At 34.8% G+C, this 23665-nt stretch overlaps 3 protein-coding genes, 1 long non-coding RNA gene and 1 pseudogene across 5 annotated transcripts; 3 read left to right on the top strand and 2 right to left on the bottom strand.

Moving 5' to 3' along the window:
• Positions 1-12: 12 nt before the first annotated feature.
• On the bottom strand, positions 13-1450 carry LOC143570041 (putative membrane protein At4g09580). The gene is made up of 4 exons (XM_077055800.1): positions 962-1450; positions 555-822; positions 291-461; positions 13-217 (listed from the first exon to the last, which is right to left on the bottom strand). The coding sequence occupies exons 1-4, from the start codon at positions 1225-1227 to the stop codon at positions 86-88; spliced, it is 837 nt and encodes a 278-aa protein (XP_076911915.1). The 5' UTR covers positions 1228-1450; the 3' UTR covers positions 13-85.
• Positions 1451-10683: 9233 nt separating this feature from the next.
• LOC143570029 (uncharacterized) lies at positions 10684-11218 on the top strand. The gene is made up of 3 exons (XR_013141844.1): positions 10684-10798; positions 10869-10972; positions 11165-11218. It is a non-coding gene; the product is annotated as an uncharacterized LOC143570029 (long non-coding RNA).
• Positions 11219-11347: 129 nt separating this feature from the next.
• Positions 11348-12150, top strand: LOC143570030 (fatty acid amide hydrolase-like). Its single transcript, XM_077055793.1, has 5 exons — positions 11348-11394; positions 11482-11546; positions 11639-11700; positions 11770-11865; positions 12040-12150. Exons 1-5 carry the CDS (start codon positions 11348-11350, stop codon positions 12148-12150), a joined length of 381 nt encoding a protein of 126 aa, XP_076911908.1.
• Positions 12151-13195: 1045 nt separating this feature from the next.
• Positions 13196-16710, top strand: LOC143570039 (receptor homology region, transmembrane domain- and RING domain-containing protein 2-like). Its single transcript, XM_077055799.1, has 4 exons — positions 13196-13367; positions 14104-14328; positions 15133-15537; positions 16001-16710. Exons 1-4 carry the CDS (start codon positions 13250-13252, stop codon positions 16561-16563), a joined length of 1311 nt encoding a protein of 436 aa, XP_076911914.1. The 5' UTR covers positions 13196-13249; the 3' UTR covers positions 16564-16710.
• Positions 16711-17028: 318 nt separating this feature from the next.
• LOC143570038 (uncharacterized) lies at positions 17029-20096 on the bottom strand (annotated as a pseudogene). The gene is made up of 4 exons (XR_013141846.1): positions 18504-20096; positions 18239-18432; positions 17923-18146; positions 17029-17834 (listed from the first exon to the last, which is right to left on the bottom strand). The product of XR_013141846.1 is annotated as an uncharacterized LOC143570038 (transcript).
• Positions 20097-23665: the final 3569 nt, after the last annotated feature.

Raw genomic sequence — 23665 nt, 5'->3', positions numbered from 1 at the left:
ATGTTTGGCACTCTTAACATCAATATCTTAAAAGATGAGTTTAGGTAAAATGAGAACATACAAAGGAACAACAGCCTGTTTTTACCTATTCATATATCCGTTTTCTCTTCAGCACCGTTGGTACTATAGAGATGAATCCAATGAGGAAAAGTACAGTTAACGTCTTCATATCGTATAGATCTTTAACCGAGTTCAGGTCTCCAAGAGCAAGCCCAGCCTGTAACAAAAATAAGCCATAAATTAAAAACTAAAATCGGTTTTAAAGCAATTTTAAACAACAAGCAACTTACCCTCACTGTAATATAAGAAGCTGGAATGATGCCAACAACAGTAGCCAAAAAGAACACATGGAATGGTATATCCACAATTGGAGATGCCAAATTAATAAAAAGATTTGGTAAGGTCGGAGTTATCCTCAAAAAGAGCATATAGTTTAGCAATTTGTCACCGCGCTTTGCTATCTGAAAACACATAAAAAATCCAAAGGTGAACACACTTGATACCAAAACTGAAACAAATGTAGCTAAATTGAAGACTTAAGGCTACACACATACCTCTGCCTGAAACAATTTCAACTTTTCCGGCCACAGCCACAAAACTAACGGCCTCCCAATCAACTTTGACAGAAAAAAACAAGACGACGCACCCGCAGTGGCATTGAACAACACCAAGAAGATACCTTTTACACCAAATAGAGCTCCAGCAAGCAACGACATGAAAATGGTTCCAGGAATCATAAACGTTTGCATAAATATGTAAGTCGAACAGTATCCAAGAATAAACTTTGTTGGGTAGACGCTTGCATACGTTCCGAGATCATCTCTAACAATATCAAATTCAAACAAATCAGATTCTATCAATTCTTAATCCAATAATCCAATTGTTAACCCTATATAACATGTTACTAGTACCACACCACATAATACTCAAACAATCATTCTTTTCGCATTCAGATACCTACTTGATCATTCTCAAATCCGATATCGACCGAGGCAGCTTAAGCTTTCCGTACTCGGCTGCCGGCATAGTAAGGTAAATACAAAACAATCCGGTGGTAAACACAAGGAACACGCTCAACGCAACGGTGAATTCCCAGCCGGTGAGCGGATACCTGGCGTCCAATTTGGCACCAACAGGCTTCTTACTGGTAGGTGAGTCTTCAGCAGCAGTCTCTTCATCCTTGATCAACCGTCCAGTGTCCACCACCAGATTCCTCGGGGCAGCCATTAATAACAATTAACTTCAAATTGTGCTAGTGGATGATGATCTGGAGGTAATTGATGCCGTGTATTGTATCGCATTGATTAGAGAAAGCTAGGGTTTGAATTGGATGAAGGTACAAACCCTAGAATGAATGAAGTGTGAATTGGATTTGGGGGTGAATTAGTCGTCAATGGTGGGCCATAAAGGCAATCTAGCTGAACGAGTTAAATGGCAGACAGAGATGACTGCAAACTGCAAACTGCAAAGTACGCGTCGGCGGCTGGAAACCTGGAAATGCATTTGTAGATTTTTGTTTCCGAGGGTACTTTCGGGATTTGTAATATTACTTTTTCTTTAAAATATCTCTTTCAACTTTTCATATTAATTGTCTGCATTTATATTTCATTCCATATACATATTCCGATTTCATATTACCATTACTATTTTTGTTTGAATACATATATGATTTTGATGTGTATAAATTAACTAGTTATTTACCCGCGCATTGTACGGTAAAATCTAAACGTTGCAGTTGGTAAAACTTGAGGGTTGAAACCCAGCTATTTGTAAAACTCGAGCGTTACGACGGTAAATCGACGCGAAGTTGGTTGGTATCAGTTACTTTGGTTATGGTATCAACAATGTTGGTTAAACCCGAGCGTTAGAATCCAAAAAAATATATTAACTTGAAAAAAATAAAAATATTTATAACAACGTTTACTCGCTCGATAAAAACCCAAACATTGTCATTTTTGGACGTTGAGATGGTGAGTTGATGTGAATTAGGTCACATTCTTTATGGTTCCGGAACTAAAACAAATAATATATAAAAATTGAGGTAGATCAATGGGGTAGCATCGGTTGGTGAACCTCAGGTGTTGGTAAAATCCAAACGTTGTTGGTCACGGGGGCTGGGGCAATGAGTCTACACGATTTTGATCGGCTTTCGTTACATCCGTTACCAGAATTAAAAAAAAACAATTTAGCGTGGCCCAACAAAGGGCCGCCACTTGGCTCAATTGAAAGCTTGCGAAACCAATCTTCTATTTTATTCAATATAAATAAATAATAAGTTAACAAAGTGTTATATTTTACCAACTAGTTTTTATCCCCCGTATTACGTGGGTTATTTTATATTATTAGTTCTAATATTTATTTATTTTTTGAATTTATATTTTTTTATTGTATGAAAGTTAATAATATACTTATAATTTGATGATAAATTGTTTCACAAATAAATGAAATGCTATAACCCGGCTTAAAAGCTATATAGTTTTGATGAGACCCAAGACCCGTTTACTTTTTTACGATAAAATTGGTTTTTTAATTATAAATAATATTTATGAAAGTAAATAATATATTTATGGTTTGATGAGACCCAAGACTTGTTTATTTTTTTTACTATAAAATTGGTTTTTTAATTTAAATAATCTAACTATCTATATAATTGCCTACCATGAAATCCTATGCGTCGTTCTCAAGTTGTTCCCACATTCTCTAGAACCACCAAATTGCTTGATTTCTAAATAGAGGCTTCTCATGCATTTGGCCCGAATTCACGGATATGAGTCTTACCAAACCCGGATAATCTTTAAATGGGTTATAACATCTCATATATTTATGAAACTCTGTCATAATCAAACAATAATTTTTGCGGATCATGGGTCTCCCCAAACCCGGATAACTCCTAAACGGGTTATAACATCTCATTTATTTGTGAAATAACCCTTTAATCATCAAAGAATAATTTACACGGGTTATGGGTCTTACAAAACCCTAATAGCCCTCAAATGGGTTATAAGATCTCATTTATTGGTAAACACTATCATTAAACCTTAATTTAATTTATCTCCTTTACATGTTTTCTGTTGCTGGTCTATCACTTAATCGCCAATTATTTTCCGATACTACCCACCGTTGTCAACTACATTAACATCCCCTTTTCCATTAGACAAATAGTTGTGTTCATGTTTGTTCATTTAAAAAAATCTACTTGCTCGTGTCCGTTTATGTTTGTTTGTTAAAAACCTAAAAAACCTACACATCTTAATTGGAAAAACTCAAATGCTAAAAAATATAATAACAAACTAATATATATGTATTAAATTAAAACTAAACTACGTTAAAAAATAAAATAAACCATCATAAATAGCAAAACGATTAAAACAAAAACTTGAATAAACCTCCGTATCACGGGAGGGTCAAACTAGTGTATATATATATATTTTAAAATAAATAAGATATTAACTTTTAGTATATCCTATTTGATAGGATTTTTACATTAATAATTTGGTGAGAATAACTTTTAATTTAATGAGATGTTATAAACCGTTTAAAGAATATCTGGGTTTGGTAAGACCCATACCCATGAATTCGGGTCAAATGCACGAGAAACCTTCATTTAAAAATCAAGCAATTCTGGTGACTTCAAAAAAAGGGGGAGCAAACATATCGCGACACTTAGGATTTTTATGTTTTCGTTTATATATATTACTAGTTTTTATCCCCCGTATTACGGGGGCTGTTTTACATTATTCATTCATTCGTTTTTAATATTTATATACTTTTTTGGAGTTCAATTTTATTAATTGTAAGAAAATTTATATTAGAGTTTGATAATAAAAGGGTTTCACAAACAACTAAGATTTTATAACCTAGTTTAAAAGTTATTTAGGTTTGGTGAGACCCAAGACCCGCTTATTTTTTTTACTATAAAATTGTTTTTTAATTATAAATAATATCTTTTTAAAAAAATCATATAATAATTTTTTGTATATCCAATTTTTATTGGATTTTCTCAATAATTTGGCGAGAATAATTTTTAATTTAATGAGATGTTATAACCCGTTTAAGAAATATCTGGGTTTGGTAAGCCCCATACCCATGAATTCGGGTCAAGTGCACGAGAAGCCTCCATTTGAAAATCAAGCAAATCCGGTGACTCCAAAAAAAGGGGGAGCGACCACATCGCGACACGTAGGATTTTTATGTCTTCGTTTATATATATTATAGATAGATAGATGAATTAAGATTTTTTTATCAACATAAAAGTCTTGATGAATATTTTTTAATTAATTGTTTTGAGATTTTAAACAGATTTAGCAATATTTTATAAAGGTAAGATAAAAACATATAAATAATTGTGTTGCCTTCAAAAGCAATAGTGTATTTCGTAATATGTAACCTTGTATACACTCAAAACATATATCTTGCTTGATAAGCTACTAAGATATCATCACACGACCCATGTCTCTGGCACGTGACCCACTAGCGGCCATCGTTCATGACATGGCTCTTAGTATGTTATGCTCATGCAAATTTCATCCTTACGTATAATGTCACAAATATATATAAACATTCCACGTGACTTAGGGAACATTGTTTCTTCTTTTCAGGCTACATCCATAAACTTCCCTATAATGTCATGAGTGTAATGCATTAAACTTTTCTAACCCAAGCAATGCTCGCTAACTGTCTTGACTAGCATTAATTAATTCATGTTAGGAATTAACACCAAGAAATGGTGGGATCGAAAGAATCAAACGGTGGTTAAATAGTGTATCATATTAAGCCTTGGAGATGGTGATTATGGCATAAAGTTACAACTTAGACTCTTAAAAACTTCATTTGATAAAAACATGACCTTTTTTCGGGCTAAAACTTGTACCGTATTAAGTCACTAAGATGATGAATGATATATAAAGTTAAAAGTAAGAGTCTATGGTTCATTTAATTAAGAATGTGATCTTTTTTTTTGGCTAAATTTACATCATTCGCAAAACCGATGATGACATATGATACATAAAGTTATAAAGTTATAGATAAGAGTCATGAAAGGTTCATTGGATCAAGAATATGCCCTTAAATAGACTGAGTTTCACATCATATCATGCCTCAATGAGGGTTATGATACATAAAGTTACGTTTAAGAGTTTTGAAATAAAAAAATATATTTATATGATCTTACTTTGCCTAAATCTTGTAACAAATCAAACCTCAAAGACGGTGATGATACATGAAGTTGCTGTTGGGTTTTAGCAAGATTATCAAAGTTCAAAATAAACCATTTATTAAGAAACGCAGCGGAAGAATTAAGTTTTAAATCTTGTTAATCATTACACATAAACCCGTTTATGTTAAACCAAATCCAGGATCCATATACGATTGTACATGCTATCAAACAACAACCATAGGGTGTTAACATACATACATTCAAGTCCGAAAATGAAAGGGATGAATGAGTCGAATGGCTAGCTTCCAATGGAGAAAACCTCAAGCTTGTATACACAACGAGCTCCAACAAAACACCAAGGTTGCTAGGGTCCTTAACACTTGTAAGAACAAAACCCTTTTGTTCTTCTTCTTCTTGTTCTCGGCTTCAATGGAGAGAAAGAAAAGAGAAAATGTGTGTGTGTGAAAAGGTGTAAAGATGATTCACCCAAGAGTTGTGATCTCCCAATCAATCTCATTGCATGTCTTGGAACAAACATTGAGGAGAGAGGGAGAGGGAGGGGCCGACCCACACAAAGGGGTTTTCCCCCCAAAACCCAAAACACTTTTAGGTGTTGTTTGTTTTTCCTCAGAAGCACTTCTCCACCTCTTTTGTCTGCACTGAGAAGAGGGCGCGCAGACGTTGGGCTCTGCAGTGTGTTTGTTTTTCCGAAGACGTTTCATTAAAAAACGTCTGCGCGCCCTCTTCTCCTAGAAGTGATGGCATTGTTACTTCTCACCTCTTCTACCCCATTTGTTCTCACCTCTTCTGACTCCAAAAAACATCAGAACTCCCAAACCCTATTATTCATATCCTCTCTACTTCTTCTTCTACATCTCACTCCCAAACCCTAATCCTAACCTTCTTCTCCTCTCCAACTCCTCCTCCACTCCTCCACCGCCGTCGGCCTCCACCCACCTCCGGTGTCGCCCTCCACCCCCACTTTCTTCCTGTCACCCCTCTCCTTACCTGCGGCGCCGCCCTCCACTCCCAACTCCAGCGAAGATTCGGGCGAACCCAGATGGGGATTCGGGTTGCTGATCGATTAATGGAGTTGGGCGTTAAAGATCCATCGACGTATATACTTTTATGTAACACGTATCCAAGTGTGTTTATGTAGGAAAATGTGGCAAAAAGTTATGAAATTGATGGCTGCTGGTTATGTGAATAAGGAACCGAGTTACAGTTGTGTTTATTTAGGGAAAGAAAGTGAGGTCTTTTGTGCAGGTGAAACAGGTCACCGGATGAATTTTATTAAGTTTGATTACCATTAGTTTGTTTGGTTCGGTTTGTTTATGAATAATTTGTTTATATTGGTTTTGTTAAGAATTTTAATAGGTTTGATTACCATTAGTTTGTTCGGTTCAGGTTGTTTAAAAATTTATGTTTAATTTTATAAGTCTGCAGACGTTAAAAACAAACAATCTTTTTCTTACAGACTGCAGATGTTTGGTCCACCTCTTCTGCTACAGATGCTTGCAGATGTGGTCCGCAGGCCGCAGACGTTTTACCTCTTAAAAAACAAACAACACCTTAGTTTATTTATTTACCCAAATTAATAAATAACAACTCTCAAATATAAATTATCCACATAATCTATTTGACACACAAACTCTAATATTTAGAAAACTCTTTTTCAAATATTATAAGTGTTGATATTTGTTACTTAGATCATGTCTAATAATAAATATCGTGGCGTTTGTCTAGCTTGTTATTGGGATGACCCGACTTGGATCAATACGTACTAGCCACAACTCAAATATGTGTCTTGGGCAGATCGATTCCAACAGTTGCAACTAAAAGTTACAAATTTATTAGATCAAGCGTATAAAGATATTCTGCTTAAATTTATGTATCATATCAAACCTCAAAGATAGTAAACGTAAAGTTACAACAAGAGTCTCAAAAACATCATTTCTTGTTGATTAACTAATAGTGTGCGGTGGCATTACTAAAATTATTCAACGACTTAGAAGACATGAATTGCATGCATAGTCGAGCAATAATCTGTTTACATGGTTCTAGTTCAAAAAGACATGGTTTTTCATAGTAGGTAGACGTACATTGTTGTCAAAATTGTAAGACATGAGTTACACACACAGTATTGTTGTTGCCTTACTCGAATCTAAATCCAAATACATGATTTTTTTTTCAAAGTAGTAGGGCACCATGGTTTTGTATAAAAAAAAGGAATTTTTTTTGTAGGAATCTGACAAAAGTATTAACGAGTTTTAGGTGTTTTTTCATTTGAGATGACGAGGTTGATTTTCTATTTTCCTATTGGCATGCCAAACCAACGGTGACGAGTCAAATTGAGATGGTAGGATCCAAGTTCCATCCCTTCCGCTATGTGGTTGCTTAACATGTGACGTGAGGTCGAAGACTCACTCAAAAATAAACCAATTACAACTATTAGATAGCGATAAGCGGGTATCGAACACAGGGAGTTTGTGGAAATTGTGTTACCAAGTAGCTTTATAATTAAACTAAATTAAGCTAAGTGCAAAAGTAAAGTCAAAGAGTTGGTTGTTTTGATTAACAAAAAAAAACTGAAACAGATAAACGGGTTTTAAGCAATATGAGAAATATGTCCTCCCTCGGTTTCAGGTTTCCATGAATGCTACAGTTGATGTTTAAACTGAGTTCGTGTTTATGTAAACGATTGCGATAATTGAAGATCAAGTACTTGGATTATACAACGCAAGGTAATCAATCAAAAACCAATTAGTTTATCTAACCCTAAATCCCTCCCGATTAATCTCGATTACATACAAAACCAAGAACTGACAGTTTAGAACACAAAATCGATAAACTAACAATCTATCAACCAATACATAAACACCACAACAATTTAATCAATAAGATCAAACTAATATCTCAGAAATTTTCTAAACATTCAACAAAACAATCATAAGAAACCTTACAATCCGAGGGAAAACATAAAGAAATTTAGCCGAGCATGATTCGGTTCATCATTCCTTCGATTATACTAGTCATACGAATTAAAAACAAGTGTTTTATGAATACCACACCCACAATTGATCAATTGTCTCCAAAAATCGCCCTTAGGTCGTCTCTAGATGAAAGATGATGATAATAATTTGAAAGGCCGTCCAAAATACAACAAAATATGGCAGTTACAAAGCTGCAGCGTCGCGTCCACTGTAAGCTATGGTGGCCACCGTAGCTTACGGTGGCTTCCAAAAGCCAACGGTAGGTAACAACTGCCTTACGGCTCCACCGTAGCTTACGGTGGCTTAAGGTGGCTACCGTAAGCTAGCCACCGTAGCTTACGGTGGCTACGGTGGCTACCGTAAGCTACGTTTGTCTTCAGGCTACCGTAAGCTAGCCACCGTAGCTTACGGTGGCTATGTTTGTCTTCAGGCTCCACCGTAGCTTACGGTGGCTACCGTAAGCTACGGTGGCTACCGTAAGCTACGGTGGCTTTCACCACAAACTCGTTTTCTTGTTTTTGCCATAACTTTCTCGTTCTAAATCCGTTTTCTTCACCGTTTTCGCCCACGCTTTCGTAATTCCATCTTCTATCTTCTCATACCTGCCATTATACGAGTAAAGGTAGTTATCTAATTCAACGGGATAAATCGATTAAACGCATGAATATTAACGAACTTAAACCACTTAAGGGTTGTTCCATGGACCACCCGTCAACATGAAGACCTTTATCTGAGATGGGGGGATTGAACTTCATATTTAAATTTTTAACAAACTTACAATAGAATGAAGAAGATTTGAAATGTCACATGGATGTAACTTGAAAATGAATAAAACCCTTAATATGAGATGTAGGAGATTTAACTTTATATTTTCACTTTTGGCAAACTCATGGTGTACTCTCTTTAAAGATTCAAACATGAGAAATTGTATAAAAGCATGATGTCAGTTTTAAAACATACAAATAACTAAAATTTTAATTGATGTTATACCAATCTTACATATTCCCATAAGTTAATCCTATTTTTTATTTATGAAATGTCAAAAGTAATACTAATATTTATCATTTTTGTATTATGTTCACATGTACGTACTCCAACCTCAAGATGTATCAAGCAACTCATATACAATATAAATTATAAAAGTATATGCATCTATAATGAAGATGATAAATCTATACTACTAAATAAATAAACCTTTCTTTATGCCACATGTCATCCATTTAACCCATCATCAGTCTCCCATTCCCGCCTCTCACCAATATCCATTTACAAACCCATTTCCTATAACAGGCCTGATTCAATCTGAACGCCTTCTTTCATACACACCCTAAATCATCCTCCAGCTTAATTACTTTGTCTCCGATGTTGCAGCTGCACCCGCCACCGCCACCCCTTTTTTCTCACCGGATTTTACACTGGTCCGATTCATCTGTTAAATCATTCTTCAGCTACCTTCGTCTCCGATGTTGCAGCCGCAACCGCCACCGCCACCGCCACCCACTTTTTCTCACCTGATTCCACCACTGGTCTCGCCGACAACCCTTTTGGTACACCAGTCTTTGGACCTCAGGCTGGTATGTTATAGTTCTTGCTTTCTCATATGATTCGGTGTTCGTTAATTATTTATATAAACCCTAAATCGATTTCAGAATGTATTTAGGCATGAATTGATTAACAAGCAGCATCTCACCATTGTTTATTCTTCGATTTCATAATGTATGAAATTATGTTCGATATGTGCCTTTTATCTTTATTTTTGTTTTGATATAAACTCTAAATCGTGTTCCTTATTCTTTTTAGGGTCGATTATTTATTTGTTGTTTTAACCAAATGTTCTTCAATTTTGTGAATTTCGATGATTATGTTTATTATTATTGCATAGATGTTATATCATTTTGATTAACAGGTGAAAACCGAGGAGCATCGACTAATACAAGAACAGCTCAACCAAAAGGTACAATTTTAAACGTCCATTGCAGATTTCTGTTGCCTTTTGATATTCTTTGTTTTCTGATGTATCAATATTTTTGATTTTTGCAAGATAATTGAATGTGAAGGACTAAAAGAAACCATTGCATCCTTAAAACAACTTCTTTCAGATGCAAATTGTGAACCTCAAACCGAGGAAGAGTTTGCAAAGCCCGAAGAAACAAAGGAACTTTTGCCTCAGCAAGCTCAGGTTTGTTAATCTTTTCATATGTCAGCACTTCTTTTAGAGGTTCCATCTTCTTTAAATTTTTAAAAATTAATATATATAAAAGGATTATTAAAATCATATATTATAATTAATAAACTACAAAAAATGAAAAAAAAAACTCAAATCTTTCTTCTTCTCGATCCAGCACTAGAAGATTTGTTACGTCTTATCATCATAATCCATGCCTCGCCGATTGCTACAGCGACTAAGGTATAGTTCTTAATTGCTCCGGCGTGTCCTCAAATAATCCATGCCTCGCCGATTACTGTGTTAAAATATATAATTGAGTTGAAACGGACACAATTTTATACTTTTACCTAATAAGGTATTAAAGAGTACTAAATATGTCTATGTGTACCACTCTTTCAGTGCTTTGATGATGTAAACTCGCCTGACATATCTGGTGTCTGTGGACAAGTTCTTACTTCATTATCAGAGATGCATGGGTGTGAAGTAAGTCTATATATCTACTTAAATGTTACTTCTTCTAGCTTGAAATAATTTGCTTTCTCTGTGGTCCAAGATAGTAGAGATTACTATACCAGAGCTTCAAAAGATGCGCATAGCACATATCGTTTCATATGGTAGTGAAGCCCTGTGCTCATTAATGCCTCGATTCCTAGAAAGGTATGTGTGTGTTGTTATGTATAATTACAAACATGTTAATCACGACTTTATTGTAATCGTTTTGAGTTTAATGAGAATATAATTTTTAATGTTACTATAGTAGTCTTAATTTACAAGTAAAACGATTTCAGAATTCTATAAACATTAAAAATGGACTTTTGGTGAATGACAGGTTGTTTGTTTTTCATGCAGGAACTTTCAGAAACTTGCATTGGATAGTCGTATAAATTTGGCAGTTATTCAGTCATTCATAGGCTCAAACTATGTTACTGCCCAACGTCTTAGGTAAAAAAAAAAATTCTTTATTATGATTTCTATAGCTAGAGAAATAATTATAATTTAATATGCTACAGATGGAGATTAATGTATTACCATATGGAAATCTTCAAGAAGGTGGACATTATTGTGACCCCTTCAACAGGGTATGATAAGCTCAGCAGCTACTATATGTATGTATTTATGTATGTATATGTTGATTGTTTTCATGATCTAATTGCGTTATTGTCCAGCATGACTGCACCTAAGATTCACCCGAGTGCACTTGCTTGTGGTGAATCGGATCTGGAGGTTACAGGTGCATAGTTAACTTAAGAAAAGATTATCTGTTATTTATACAAACAAAATGGAATGTGAGTCTAATTATTATTATATGTGTGTGTTGTTCAGCTAGCCTAATGAAATATGGATTGACAGCAAATGTTCTTGGATTCCCGGCCATTTCTGTCCCTGTAAGTGTGTATGGAAATGATAAACGTAACCACTCCTCGTGTCTTATGTTGTTGTCTGCGTCTGACTAGGTTGGTTATGATAAGCAGGGACTTCCAATAGGGCTGCAACTAATAGGACGGCCTTGGTGTGAAGCAACGATTTTGCGTTTGGCTGCTGTTATAGAGGTAAAAGTTGACCTTTGTACTTTCAACTATATTAAGTAAAATCATTGTGGACTTGTCTAAATTTAAAGATAATCATATTAATTAAAGCTGAAAAATATATAATGTATTTGACCTTAAAAGTCAAAGAGAAGACTAAACATGAAGACCGTTGACTATTTGCATTTACGTTTGCAGCAACAATGGAATGAACCTAAGAGGAAGTCTGTAATATATTTGATGTTACAAATACAAAGGGTAAGTGAGAACAAGTTTAAGGCTGTTGATGAGTGCTCAAGGGTTACTTGATTCTAAGCCATGACTTTTGTTAACTTTCATGTTTTTTTTGACAATTTGCTTTAATTATGGAATTTTATTTTAAGTATATATTTACAAGTCCAATTTGCTTTAATATATATTATTTTAAGTATATATTATTTAGTTTTTAATATATTGTACTAGCTATTAATAGTAAGTTTTTATAAACAATGAATTTTCACATTGATTTAGATAAAATAATTAATTTCAAATTTCAAAAAAAGAAATTTTCATTTTATGTTTGGTTCTCAATGAAGATTAATAAAAGACAAGGCCGATTGCTTTAGATAATTTGTTTGTTTTTGAGACAACATGTTTTAACATATGGCCAGTTATGTGTTCCGTTATATATAGTTGAAACAAAAATAAAGTGAAACTAATAATTTTAATATGGATGATAAAGTTACAAATATTGTATACAAAAAAATATTTAGAGATTTACGAATTTGTAATTTTTTATTTCCATACTGTGTATTGTGTAATTTATTCAATTATATATTATATTTTTTTATATGTTGAACATATTTTTTATATTTCACATTGTGTTATTATTTAAATAAATTTATTTATTTTAACCCGTGTTCTACACGGGTACCTAACCTAGTTATGTTATATAATAAACTAATTACTCCGTATTATTAAGTTATTAAAATAATATTTAGGATGATGATAGAATAGAAATATTGTTGGGCAAGTTGGGGGAAACCTCCTCCTGGTTCCAGTGGACCCTCCAGCCTACTGTCTACTGGCGGTAGCACCCCGGATTCAACCAAACCAAAACAATATTATTATTATCTAATATATTATTATAATTATTATTATTATTTCACCAGATAGATAACTGAAGCTCACCAAGGCACCAATCGTCATCACCTCACTGTTTCCTCAATTCAATTGGATCCAAAAGCATCAACCTTTTTATTATTCCAAAAGAAAGCCCTAATGGAAGCTGATGTTTCCATCCCACTTTACCTTTCCCACAACCACAACCACAACCAAATATAATATTTTTTATTGGATCTTTATATATATATATATATATATATATATATATATATATATTTAGTTAGTGTTTCTTGATTCCTATACCATGCTGTTCAAAGTTTGGATCTTTTGCTGCTACTTGATGGCTTCTGGGGTGGTGGCTAATGTTGTCTTGATGGGGAATAATATCACACTATCTTTCGATGACATCGAAGCTACTTTTGGTCACCTTCTTCTTTTTATTTTTATTTCCTTCCTTACTTCAAAACGCCTTCTTTATTATTTATACACTTAGATGCTGTCTTTATTTGGATCCTTTAAACCTGTTACAATACACACACTTCTTATATTATTTAGGCTGTTTGAAACTTTATTATTATTTTGATCAAAGAATCTTGAATGGTGTTGTGGCTACAAAACTAATTATCAACATAAATGCAAAACTGAAGAATTTTGAATGGGGTCATATCACATGACTTCATACGGGCCGTTTTACTTCATAGTTCATACAGGTCATATGGGGTCAAAACAAGTTAACATATCACATCCTACGGTACGGGCAATAAGTTTGTACCGGTCGTATGACTTTATCAGTGGTTACATTAGTCATTTCTTTGTAAGTCAAACGCATAATTCATTTCTTTACTAGTCAAACACGTCTTTCTGACGGATGATTTGGCTCTCATACGACCCATATGATCATTTCCGCCCTATCATAAGGCCCATATGACTATCAGAACAATCCGATTGACCACGTTTCGATCTATCATACAGTTCGTATGACCATATGGCCCGTATGACACATAAGTTGTGTATAGATGGTGTTTGTATACCGATGGCCTGGTCTTTTTGGTTTGACCACTTTTCACTATTGCCATACAACACGTATGACACGTCAGTGGTGTTTGTATAGTGGTGGCCATGTTCTTCTTGTGTTGTAATTTGTCGGCATTTTTGCAGCTCCACCTGTGAAAGGGTCTGGGGAATGTGGAACATTGTTTCAAGCTGAGCCGTTGGATGCGTGTGCACCGTTGACTAATGAGTTGAGCGAAGAAACCATTAACCCGCCCTTTGTGTTAATAGTTAGAGGAGGATGTAGCTTTGAGGATAAAGTTAAAAGAGCACAATCTGCAGGGTTCAAGGCAGCCATTATTTATGACAATGATGATAGTGATCTTGTTGCAAGTATGACCCTTTATCTATCTGCCTTTATTATTACTGTTATGACGTGTATCGGTTTATAGTTTATGCAATTAGTTTTAGGGATAAAGTAAACAGAATTGCAGGCCACCCGAGGATCAATTTTGTTTCAGTTAAGCTAACTCTGGGCAAAACCACCCTACCTGTAAAATTGTTGCCATTTTCGGTTGTATATTGACAAATATGTCCTTGAATTAATTCACTCAAAAGTTTTTTATGGAAGTCCACTTGAATTGATTCTTTTTAGGGGTGTGCATTGGTCAGTTTTGGGCTTAAACCAAACCAAAAACTAAAATTTTGATTTTTGAGTTTTTGAAAACTGTTCAGTTTCGGTTATCGGTTTTTAGTTTTTTGGTTGGTCTATCAGGTTTGCTATTTGGGCTTGAAAATTTTTTAAGCCAGAAGAAAAAATATTTTGGCCCAAAATAAAGAATTTGGACCTTAATATTTTTGTTACTTCAATAATTAATTGATTATTATACATTTGGGATAAAGTATATGGGTTACACTGTTTATTAAATTCTTATAAGTTACTTATTCAAAACTAATAATGAAAATTCATAAATTTGGTTCGGTTATGTTTTTTTTTTCGATTTTAGTTGCATGCAAAACTGAAACCGAACTTTTTTTTAACAAAAAATAAAACCAGGCTGTCGTTTTTGTTTGGGTCGGTTTTTTCGGTTTCATGGACACTTAACTTTTTTGAGTATCAAATTCATATGAGACATATGATGTATACTTAAATCAGTATTCAAATGGTCTAACAATCTACACTTCCTAAATTTGCAGTGGCAGGGACTTCAACGGGTATAGTGATACATGCAGTATTTATTTCAAAGTCATCGGGCTTGAAACTCCTGAAGTACGCTGGCTTACCTTCAATGGAGTTATGGATCATCCCGAGCTTTGAAAACTCAGCATGGTCAATCATGGCCATATCTTTTATATCCTTGCTGGCAATGTCTGCTGTGTTGGCAGCTTGTTTCTTTGTTCGTAGACATAGAATAAGGCGAGAACGCCCTCAGTCTTCCCGTGTTCGTGAGTTTCACGGGATGAGTAGTCGGTTAGTCAAAGCCATGCCTAGCCTCGTATTCACAGCGGTTTTAGAAGACAATTCCACTTCCGCCACGTGTGCGATTTGCCTCGAAGATTATAATGTCGGCGATAAACTTAGAATTCTTCCATGTCGACATAGTAAGTCGTTTTTTCATTTTCTTTTTGGATTATTATTATTATTATTATTATTATTATTATTTGTTATTGTAAAAGAGATTGGAATAGTTATATATCTTAAAGTTGTAATTACAATGAAGGGGATTCCCGAATATATAAGAAACCAGAAACCCTAAATAAACATCTAATAAGCCCACAGATTAAAGACAACTAAACCCTAATAAATAGTAGTGACTAATAAAAATCTACATACTTAATATACCTGTATATGAACCAAACAAACACAAACGGGACATGCTCGTGTTCGTTTGTTTAACTAAATGAACAAATAATCTGTACATGCTGATACAGTTATTTTAAATAAACAAACATAAACGAAGTCGGATGGTTCACTGAATGTTTGGTGTGTTTAGATGTCTAATATTTAGCGATTATTATTTTTATAATTTGGTGTTTCATGTCACTAACATTTGAATATCGACAGAATTTCACTCAATCTGTGTGGATGCGTGGTTGACTTCTTGGAGAACATTTTGCCCCGTTTGTAAACGTGATGCGAGGACCGCTAATGATGAGCCACCAGCCTCGGAACGAACACCGTTACTTTCATCCGTGGCTTCATCAACAATACTATCTTCTACATATTCATCATCATATGCGGCATCATCTTCAGCAATACAAATAGGTCAAACATCGCGTACACCTTCTAACGTTAATTCTGTTTCAAGTACTGCGTATACTCTTCAAAGCCGACACCAATCGCCTTATAATATTACTCCATCGAGAAGCTCATTAGATATTAGGAACATGGCGTCTTCGTCACATAGATCTCGGGGCTCTCCTTTGATTTTGTCAAATTCTATGGGATATCCTTCTCTGTCGCCTCGGAATTCGCGACACTTGTCTTCGTATTACCCGAGTCCCGGAATTGGGTCGTTCGGTTATATGGGGTCGTCTAGTCAGCAGCGGCCAAGCGCGTTGCGGTATAGTGATTCTGCTGCTACTTTTTCTCCATATGCTTCAGCTCACTCTCTTCCAGAATGTTGATTATGATGAGTTACTGTATATGTTTTAATATTGTGGTGGTTGCTTGTTACTAGAGTGATGGTTTGGTTGTGTTGGTGATTGGTGAGTTGTAATACGTTTGAAATCTGGTTATATGAAAGTGAATAGTGTATACTTTGTTTTTTTTTTTTATATAAAAAATAAGAGTTTTTTTTTTTTAAATATTCTTTTGAGTTAGGGTAAGAATTTTATAAGAAAATTAGTAAAAGATTAGACTGCAAGATTATCTTTTACGCGTCACGTACAAGTGTCTATACAGTTTTCACAGTTCATTCTTGTGTCATGCCAAAAAGAAAAACAAATCAGCGGTCAATGGCTCAAAACCCCTAGTTCATCTGGCTTGATCACTGATGTCTATTCGGTATTTCGGTCTCAAACATTACTTTTTTACCTTCATAATATAACTTCAAAGATAACCAATATTTAGAAGAAAAGAATATTAATAATTGCAAAAGTTGTATGTACAAAATACCCTATCAGTAGTGCAGGCCTAAAAGAAATGGCTTAACAATTGCCTACTGTATGACACAGTTGAATACTAATCTCTCATATCAAAATTCACAGATACCATCTGGTCACACCCGTCTGGTAAACTGATAATACAGTTTCTGCTACCCTACTTGTGCCAACCTTACTCGCTCATGGGCTTTCAAAGCATCACGAGTAAAAACCTCTAAAGCCTTGAATATTGGAGTCACACCGCCTTGTAAACTACTTGAACCACCATTCTGAACCAACTTCATAGCTTCATTATAATCCGGACCTACTCGGTCTTCAGACTGAACCACTGACCCGTGTGTGTCATCTGACCTATGGTTTTGACTTTTTCTCACAAAATCTTCTTTCTTGACCATAAGTTGTTGCATCTCGTCTTGTCTCTCCACCAATTGCCTCAAACTTATAGCAAAACTATGCATTGCTTTCAAGACTTTTTCTTGAGAAATGCCTTTAATTTCCCGGTGCCAGTCGTTGCATATTATGAAAATTGGTGGAGCTCCTAAACGACCCGGGGAATAAGGAACCTCACCATCAATGGTTACTTCCGGTTACTAACATACGATTTCTGCGCGTTAATCCAGTTATTAAAATGCCGGGCCCACGTTAAAAGCCCGGTTTCAAGCTCGAGAGTGGTTCTCAAGCTTGAATCTCTTTCAAGACTCGTGTTTGCCCTTAACGTCCGACGCCGGCTCTCCATTATAGCTTCAAACTGCCTGTGATGACATTTTATCATCGATTGCCACATTCTTATTAATCTGTAAACACAATAAAACAATCATTTATGCATGAGCTCATGTTGTAGCTACAAGTATAAAAAATGAACATAATAAAAGATTTTCGTACCCATTGATCAACTCACGGAGTTGAGGTTGCAGTTCGTTGTCCCTTACTTTCTGTATCTCACAGGATATGGCATCAATAGCTTTGATGGATACATTAAGTTTGGTCTCCAGTCTTCTTCTAGAAGCTTCTGCAGCATCAATCTTACTAGATTCGGCTCCTTTAGCATCCATTTCATTCAGTTTCTTTACCATTTTCTCATAAATCATCCTTACTCTCTCTTCACCCTAAAACCAGACCAACCACCTGATGTATCAATTGTTAAGTACACATCAAAAACATTAACGAAAAAGTATTAAGATGATGACGATGATCTTACCTTTACTTCTTTGTATAATTTCTTCTCCCATACGCACAGCTTCTCCAGCGTAGAAGAAATGTTAATAGGCCTAACATCCACATTTGCATCCTCATTATAGGATCCTGCTAGTTTTGTAACTTGAGAAGTTGATCTTACAGATTGTTTTGAATGGTCTGAAGGTGCTAATGGATGGATAATCTTGGATAAAATTACTGCAAAGTGACATGTATAAGTGGTCAAAAATTATAAAACTTATTCTGGTGACAAAAATATTAATCTTTACCCTTGAGAACTGCAAACTTGGATTGATAAGGCAACTTCCCTGCTTCAAGCATCAATGCGACCTCTTTCCCGTGACTAAATGCACTCTCAAATTCATCTTTAATCTCATTAACCACCTCATGAAGATCCCGAGAACCATGAGGCAACAATGTTGTCAAACTACTGATATTTGAAGATTCTAACTCTTGTATAGACCCTTCATCCATATCAACACTTACCCCCTTTTTACCCTCGTGGCCCTCCGAAACAATTGTTTCAGAGCTATGCTCATCTACTTCAGTGTTAACCGAATGTATCGAATTTGAAGTGGATTCAACATGTTCTGCATTTGGAGTGCCTTCACTTTTCCCTGATGGTACTTTTCCAGAACTACCCTCGGTACCACTCGAACTTTCCTTCCTTGAACTACTTTCAATCTTTTCTTTTCCTTTATCTAAGTTTCTTTTTTCACTAAAAGTTTTCATCTTTTCAACGTCTTCATAGCGAGACTCGGTTTCGGTTTCTTCTTCCAAATCAGGAATCCCCTCTCTTTCCCTCACTTCAACTGTGTCCGGACTACTACCCGTTGCTTCATACCCGTACCCATATCTATACCCAGGGTACTCATTATCATACGCGTTAAAAAAGTTAAAATAATCAGATTCCATCGGTGGACTTTTAGGTTTCTCCGGCTCTTGTGGACCTGATGATGACCCACCATAAGAAAACCCGTACCCATAAGCACTCGCATACGGATCATAATGCGGTGGACCTGTTTCTTGATAACCCCTTGCTTCCTCTGGCTGAATCACAGTGTGGCTAGCTGGAGCCGATTTTTTCATATAAAAAGCATACCGATTTGAATTTGAATTCCCATTATATCCAGAATCAAAATTCGACTGATATGGACCCCATGGAGGTGGATATTGCGATGCAGACGGGTTCATCACATACGGGTCACCCTCACCCCAACCCCAACTAGCCTGGTTTGGTCCCCAAGGTGTTGATACGGGTTCATCATATATGGGTCCCCATGGTGGCCCTCGGTTCGTTACATAAGGTTCGTTCGAATTATAGCCCTTCGGTCGATTATTATCATTCCGAAAACCACTATTATCCTCCTCATCATCATCATCATCATGTATATGAATATGACCATCTAAAGACACACTCAACTCGGATTCCGAATCATCGTGATTCCCACCACCACCGCCATCAATCGAATGAATATCCGATGATCCCGACCCACTAATGTTAACATCAGGGGGCAATGTGAGTACAGGGGAAGATATTACAAGCTGTTCATCCACAAATCTAGACAGTATATAACCAAAATCTTTCATCGAATGAAAATAAGCCAGATGTGAAGCACACAGATCGTACCGGTAAGCTGCGGCGGAGTTGATCAATCTTTTTCTTTCTTTACAACGTATCACTAATGGCAGATCATCCACTTTGGAAACTCTACAGCCCATTGAAGTAAGTAAGTAAGTAAATATTATTATTAACGGTTAACCCCCACAAAACCCTAATCCTAATTCTCGTATCATCATCATGTGTACTGATAATAATAATGAATGAATAATACTAAACGGCAAAAGAATATAGTATTGAAATGTGTTTCCGACAGAGAATTGTAGAAGATGATGACGTGGGTGTGTGTTTGAATTTGAAAAAACGCGTTGAATAATAATATGATGTTTTCGGAATGAAAGGTATGGACAGGATCTAAAATAGAAACAGGATTGTCAGAGAAAAGGTGGAGTCTGACATTGATGAGGTAAGATGTCAAAGACAAAGAATTATGCAAGAAAGTGTAATAATAATGTAACGCATGGCTTCTTCGACTTCTGGGTTGGTTATAGTTATAGTTATAGTTATAGTTATAGCTATAGATAGTTATACATACATACTACGACTATTAAATGATTTTCTTTTTACTTTGGTGACCCTGATTTGTTTATCAAGGCGACCCCGTCAACTACATATTAAACAAGAATTATCAGTCCTATATATGCACATCACATCTTATACTAAACATCAACATTAAGAAATATATACATGCTATTATAGAATCCAAAACCAATTGACTAGGAATTTCCTAAGATTGAAAGGGTCATCTAAAACTAAATAATTTAATCGATAAAATGATTTGCGGCTTTGATTTTTATTAATTAATAATGACATAGACCTTATTTTATTTTATAATAAAAAAAAAAGCAATTGATTATATTATGTTTGAAGATGGGCTAGATAAATAATAAAAATAGAAAAAAATAATAGTAACAAGATAAGCATGAAATAGACGCGTATTCAATTGGTCAAACGAGATTTTTAGAATGTTATTTATTGCTTATGAATTAAGTTTTACTATTTAGGTTCAACATTCAGCAGTACAGAAAATCATAAAGTAAAAAACCAAATAACGTAACAGCTATAATGTTTAAATTAAAATATAACAATAATTTAATAGGGCTCGTATATATTCAAGATTACGTAGCCAGTATCAAAGCCGTCCCCGAAAATACCGAAATAAAAATGGGTGAGACAAAGAAAACAAAGGACCTATAATACAAATTCAAAATTTCGTATATAATTTAGACAAATATAATAGTAAACAAAACAAAAGTTTTTTAGCTGTTAAATCGTGATACTCTTTTAGCATTTTTGAAAGCAAAACCTTTGATTACCTCTTTGTAATCCATGGTCTCTACTCTCTAATACACCGTTCCCAATTAGTCTCTTTTTTTTCTAACTATTTTTCTATTTTCTCTTTTAAATTCTTGACTACCGAATAATTGGATAAGCATTTAGGCTTAGATGGGATAACATCTAAAAAAATGAACACTAACATAAAAATTGATTTGTTGAAAATTTGATTAAACATCAATCATGATCACTGATGCAACACTAATTTAAAGTGTTTTCCGTGTATACATTTTGGGCTTTTAACTTTAATATGAAACTTTTGTCACAAGACGTTTATCGTAACATATTCAATCGTTACCGATCAACTTCCCATCACAGCGCGCGATAGCATTAGAACATATAGTGCATATAAAACGCTTCGCATAACGCACGAACAGATATACTTGTTATAATAAAATGTTGAAACCTTTTAAATAGTAGACTTATTATTTTGAGTTGATATGGTCGAAAATTACTTTGCTAATAATACTTGGTTTTTATATAAATGCAAAAGTGGTGGTATGTGAGCCGTGGCATAAATGATGAGCCTGGGCTTAAAAATTGCAAGCAGTTTGTAGAGGTTTTAGTTTTCTAACCGTCGAATTCAAGTAACTCCACCACCACCACCACCATACATACATGCTTCATCATCAATTTTCAATAGATTAATATCAGTGAATTGTATAGGTTCATAAACCCTATTCTTCACACCGGCAGTTAATCGAAAACCAGCGTTATAATTGTGTGGTTGGGTATTCATTCATCTTTCATAGTAACAATGCATTTTGATTTGTGACATAGGGTTTCATGCTTATCACTCGCTTCTTGCTAATGCGTTAATGTTTACTGAGACGATTGCCAATCATGATCTTCAGGTTTGTACTCGTCTCAGCTTTGTTTTCACAGTTTTTATCTTTAATATGGGGATGTATTTATATTTGTGAGAGTAAATTACAATTTTATTCCGTGTGATTTGTCCTCTTTTAACCATTTCAATCTAAAAAACAATCTTTTAACAAAATTAGGGTATGTGGTTTATGTCAGTTACATTTTCCAGTTAAATAACATCACTTGCCCCTCACATGACTTCTTTTCCACATCAATTTTTAGAAACCCGTAGATTAAACTGAATCATCAATTTAGCCAAGTTGAGTTCGGGACCTGATGTTATTGAATTTTGAATGCCAAATTATATGCTACACACTACTACTGTGTCCATGAATTCATGTCTATGGGAGTTTTAAGTGCACACACACAACTGTGTTTGTCTTTGCATGTTTGCTACACACCACTGTGTAGGCCTAAATTCACATATATTGAAGTTAAAGACTAAGTTAGATATTGCAGATTGCGTACAATATAACATAAGTATACTAACGTCTCTATGTACAGATATTCCGTCACTGGAAATATAGCTCGCGATTAAGTACAACTATAAACTATTGCTACTGTCTTTAATGACACAATGACTTTGTTCTTAGGGCAAACATATGACAACGTGATAAAAAAATGTGATATACACCGACCCAATAATAATAATTGATTTAATATATTATTATTATTATTTATTTTCAATGTTTTTTTTTGGTAAAATGCAGGAATTTATAGCAAGAGTTTCAGATTAGCAAGAAAGTGGCCTTCGGAATATGTAGTAGCTACAGCTAAATGGCAATGCTATTTTTTTTTTAGGTCCAGTGACTACTTTTCAACTTCATATTCTACACCTGTCTCAATTTCCATTATGGTTTTATAACAAATAATGGTGTTTATTTATACTTTTCACTTTAAAGCTTGACTTGGTTGCATGTGATTTACATTTTACATGAAGATTTTCTACCCACACGGTTGAAGCAAGGTTAGATATTTGGTTTCTACTGTTAGCCATCTTCGGGAACCCAAGGTGCAAACTAACAAGGTATACAAATATAGAAATAATTCAACAAATGTTGGTTCATGTCGTGAATATACAAACTTAGATAAATTACTTGTAGAGTTGTAGGTGTGGCAAAATAGCCGGGTCGGGGCCGTTAGGTTATTTGTGCTCTTTTGTACATTGTAAATGTAAAATTAATGTTGTATTTAAAGAATTTTATAAAGATTAGTAATTTGTACTTGTAGCTATATTATTGTAAATTGTAAATCTAATATTAATACGTAAACTGTAATTGTAAAATATTCACATATAAACATATTGATTTATTATTATTTTTTCTTAATTTATGCAGTTTCTGATACCCAACCCCGTGTAGTACACGGGTTATAACCTAGTATGGTATAAATGAAATTTTAAAATCCATGGCACACTTAAGGGAGTGGGCATGGGCCCTGAGCCCACCCTTCTAGTCGGCCCTGCCAGTTTTGAAAGGATATATTTTAAGATGAGATCGGATATAGAAATTCAAAAAAATAAAAGAAATATTATTTTGTGGCCATGGGAAGATTATTAAATTAGGTGATACGCAATTTTATTAAATTCGTCTAATATGAAGTGTTTAC

This window comes from Bidens hawaiensis, unplaced genomic scaffold (assembly GCF_021521415.1).
Source record: "Bidens hawaiensis isolate Kalapana, Puna unplaced genomic scaffold, B.hawaiensis_p1.1 tig00024818_1, whole genome shotgun sequence".
Taxonomy (NCBI): Eukaryota; Viridiplantae; Streptophyta; class Magnoliopsida; order Asterales; family Asteraceae; genus Bidens; species Bidens hawaiensis.
The sequence above is the reverse complement of the archived record's forward strand: the minus strand, read 5'-3'. Positions and strand labels throughout refer to the sequence as shown.

Bases quoted from the DNA above. Each gene is read 5' to 3' on its own strand.
- LOC143570039 (XM_077055799.1), top strand. From the start codon at position 13,250: ATGCTGTTCAAAGTTTGGATCTTTTGCTGCTACTTGATGGCTTCTGGG. The intron at 13,368-14,103 runs GTCACCTTCTTC...GCATTTTTGCAG, and splicing joins TGACATCGAAGCTACTTTTG to CTCCACCTGTGAAAGGGTCT. The intron at 14,329-15,132 runs GTATGACCCTTT...CTAAATTTGCAG, and splicing joins TGATAGTGATCTTGTTGCAA to TGGCAGGGACTTCAACGGGT.
- LOC143570030 (XM_077055793.1), top strand. From the start codon at position 11,348: ATGGAAATCTTCAAGAAGGTGGACATTATTGTGACCCCTTCAACAGG. The intron at 11,395-11,481 runs GTATGATAAGCT...GTTATTGTCCAG, and splicing joins ATTGTGACCCCTTCAACAGG to CATGACTGCACCTAAGATTC. The intron at 11,701-11,769 runs GTAAGTGTGTAT...GCGTCTGACTAG, and splicing joins TCCCGGCCATTTCTGTCCCT to GTTGGTTATGATAAGCAGGG.
- LOC143570041 (XM_077055800.1), bottom strand. From the start codon at position 1,227: ATGGCTGCCCCGAGGAATCTGGTGGTGGACACTGGACGGTTGATCAAG. The intron at 823-961 runs GTAGGTATCTGA...TGATATTGTTAG, and splicing joins TCGGATTTGAGAATGATCAA to AGATGATCTCGGAACGTATG. The intron at 462-554 runs GTATGTGTGTAG...ATGTGTTTTCAG, and splicing joins TGAAATTGTTTCAGGCAGAG to ATAGCAAAGCGCGGTGACAA.